Source organism: Austrofundulus limnaeus, unplaced genomic scaffold (genome assembly GCF_001266775.1).
Source record: "Austrofundulus limnaeus strain Quisiro unplaced genomic scaffold, Austrofundulus_limnaeus-1.0 Scaffold16, whole genome shotgun sequence".
NCBI classification, from domain to species: domain Eukaryota; kingdom Metazoa; phylum Chordata; class Actinopteri; order Cyprinodontiformes; family Rivulidae; genus Austrofundulus; species Austrofundulus limnaeus.
In genome coordinates this window covers 3,380,069-3,381,290 of record NW_013952418.1, presented here as the reverse complement: position 1 = coordinate 3,381,290, position 1,222 = coordinate 3,380,069, and the positions used below count along the sequence as shown (strand labels likewise).

At 42.9% G+C, this 1,222-nt stretch overlaps 1 protein-coding gene across 1 annotated transcript in view; it reads right to left on the bottom strand.

Annotated features, from left to right (window-relative positions):
* The window catches only part of lmo7b (LIM domain 7b), a gene marked incomplete at its 5' end in the record, with an annotated part of 36,699 nt that overhangs the window by 34,844 nt on the left and 633 nt on the right, over nt 1-1,222 (bottom strand). Inside the window, 1 exon segment of the mRNA XM_014003050.1 lies at nt 737-806. Within this exon segment, the coding sequence (XP_013858504.1) occupies nt 737-806 (70 nt within the window).

The following is a 1,222-nucleotide window of genomic DNA, read 5'->3' as shown; positions in this document are numbered from 1 at the left end:
ATTATCGGCTGCTCTGCAATGACGAGCCAGCCACAACTTGACAGACTTCTATGATTGACTTCTGATCTGTTGTTGCTCAAATTAAATCATTTGACGACCATACACGCAGACTTTCTGTGCATTTATTCCAACGTGTTTCTGCATTCTTGGTAAATCGTGCCACCACAGTGGTTTTGGAGATTTAATGCAACCATCACGTTTTTTTTCTTTRGTCTTTTTAAAAAAAAATCACCAGCACCTAGCTGTGACACGCCAAGTTGTTTCCTAATGATGATGATTTTTCAGTCAGGGTGTTTTCTCTGCCTCTCACACCTCTCCACCACAACCAACACGCCTGCCTTCGCCGTCACGCTCTGGCAGTTTGTTGGCCTCTTTGGGGAGGTRGGAATTGATCCTCCTCTGCTCTTGCTTCGGGCAGGTTTGGTAATTACGCTCGTGTACAGCCACTGAAACACAGCCTGGAGCCAAAATGAGAAACATCTCCATCTTGCATTGATGCTCAGTATAATTTTCTGCATTCAGCAGTTGGGTTGGTTATGGCCCTGAAATTCAGTTTCGAGTTCATTCAAACTAGAGGCACCTTGTGTCTTGGCACTTTAACAGGAAACCACACAAAGAGTCAACACTTCCTGGCTAGCAGGTGCTTCTTTTCCCCTCTCTCTGTCTGCGTCTCCTGCTGTGATTATAGTTGCATCAACACACATCAGAAGGCTGAAGTGTGAAGTGTGTCACTCACCAGGCCGGCGATAGGAGTGGAGAGCCTGTTCACCCGCTTGATGATGCCAGGTTTCAACTGGTTGATGAGGCTTCACAGACAAACAAACGGTTAGCAAAGAGAAATGTTCCAGCTGAAAATGGTATTTAGGGCCCATCAAGACTTCACTTTAAACTTTTATTATTTAACTGCACGCTCGTTTGGCACCAAGATTCGCCCAACTCAGTGTTTTTATAACTAATGTGATGAAATCAGAAATACAGATCAGCCAGAGTGCAGCTTTGAATAAATATTTGGGGGTGGGGTGGGGGATTCTGTGTTTGATTCAGTTGTTCAATTCTACAGCACAAAAGCCTTCAGTTGTTATGAAAATGCCGTARATATCAAAAATAAATTTGAATTTACATTGTCCATATTAGGGGTGTAAGAAAATATCGATACACTGAAATATCGCGATATTTCATTTCCCGATACTGTATCGATATTCTAAAGCCCTGTATCGATTTT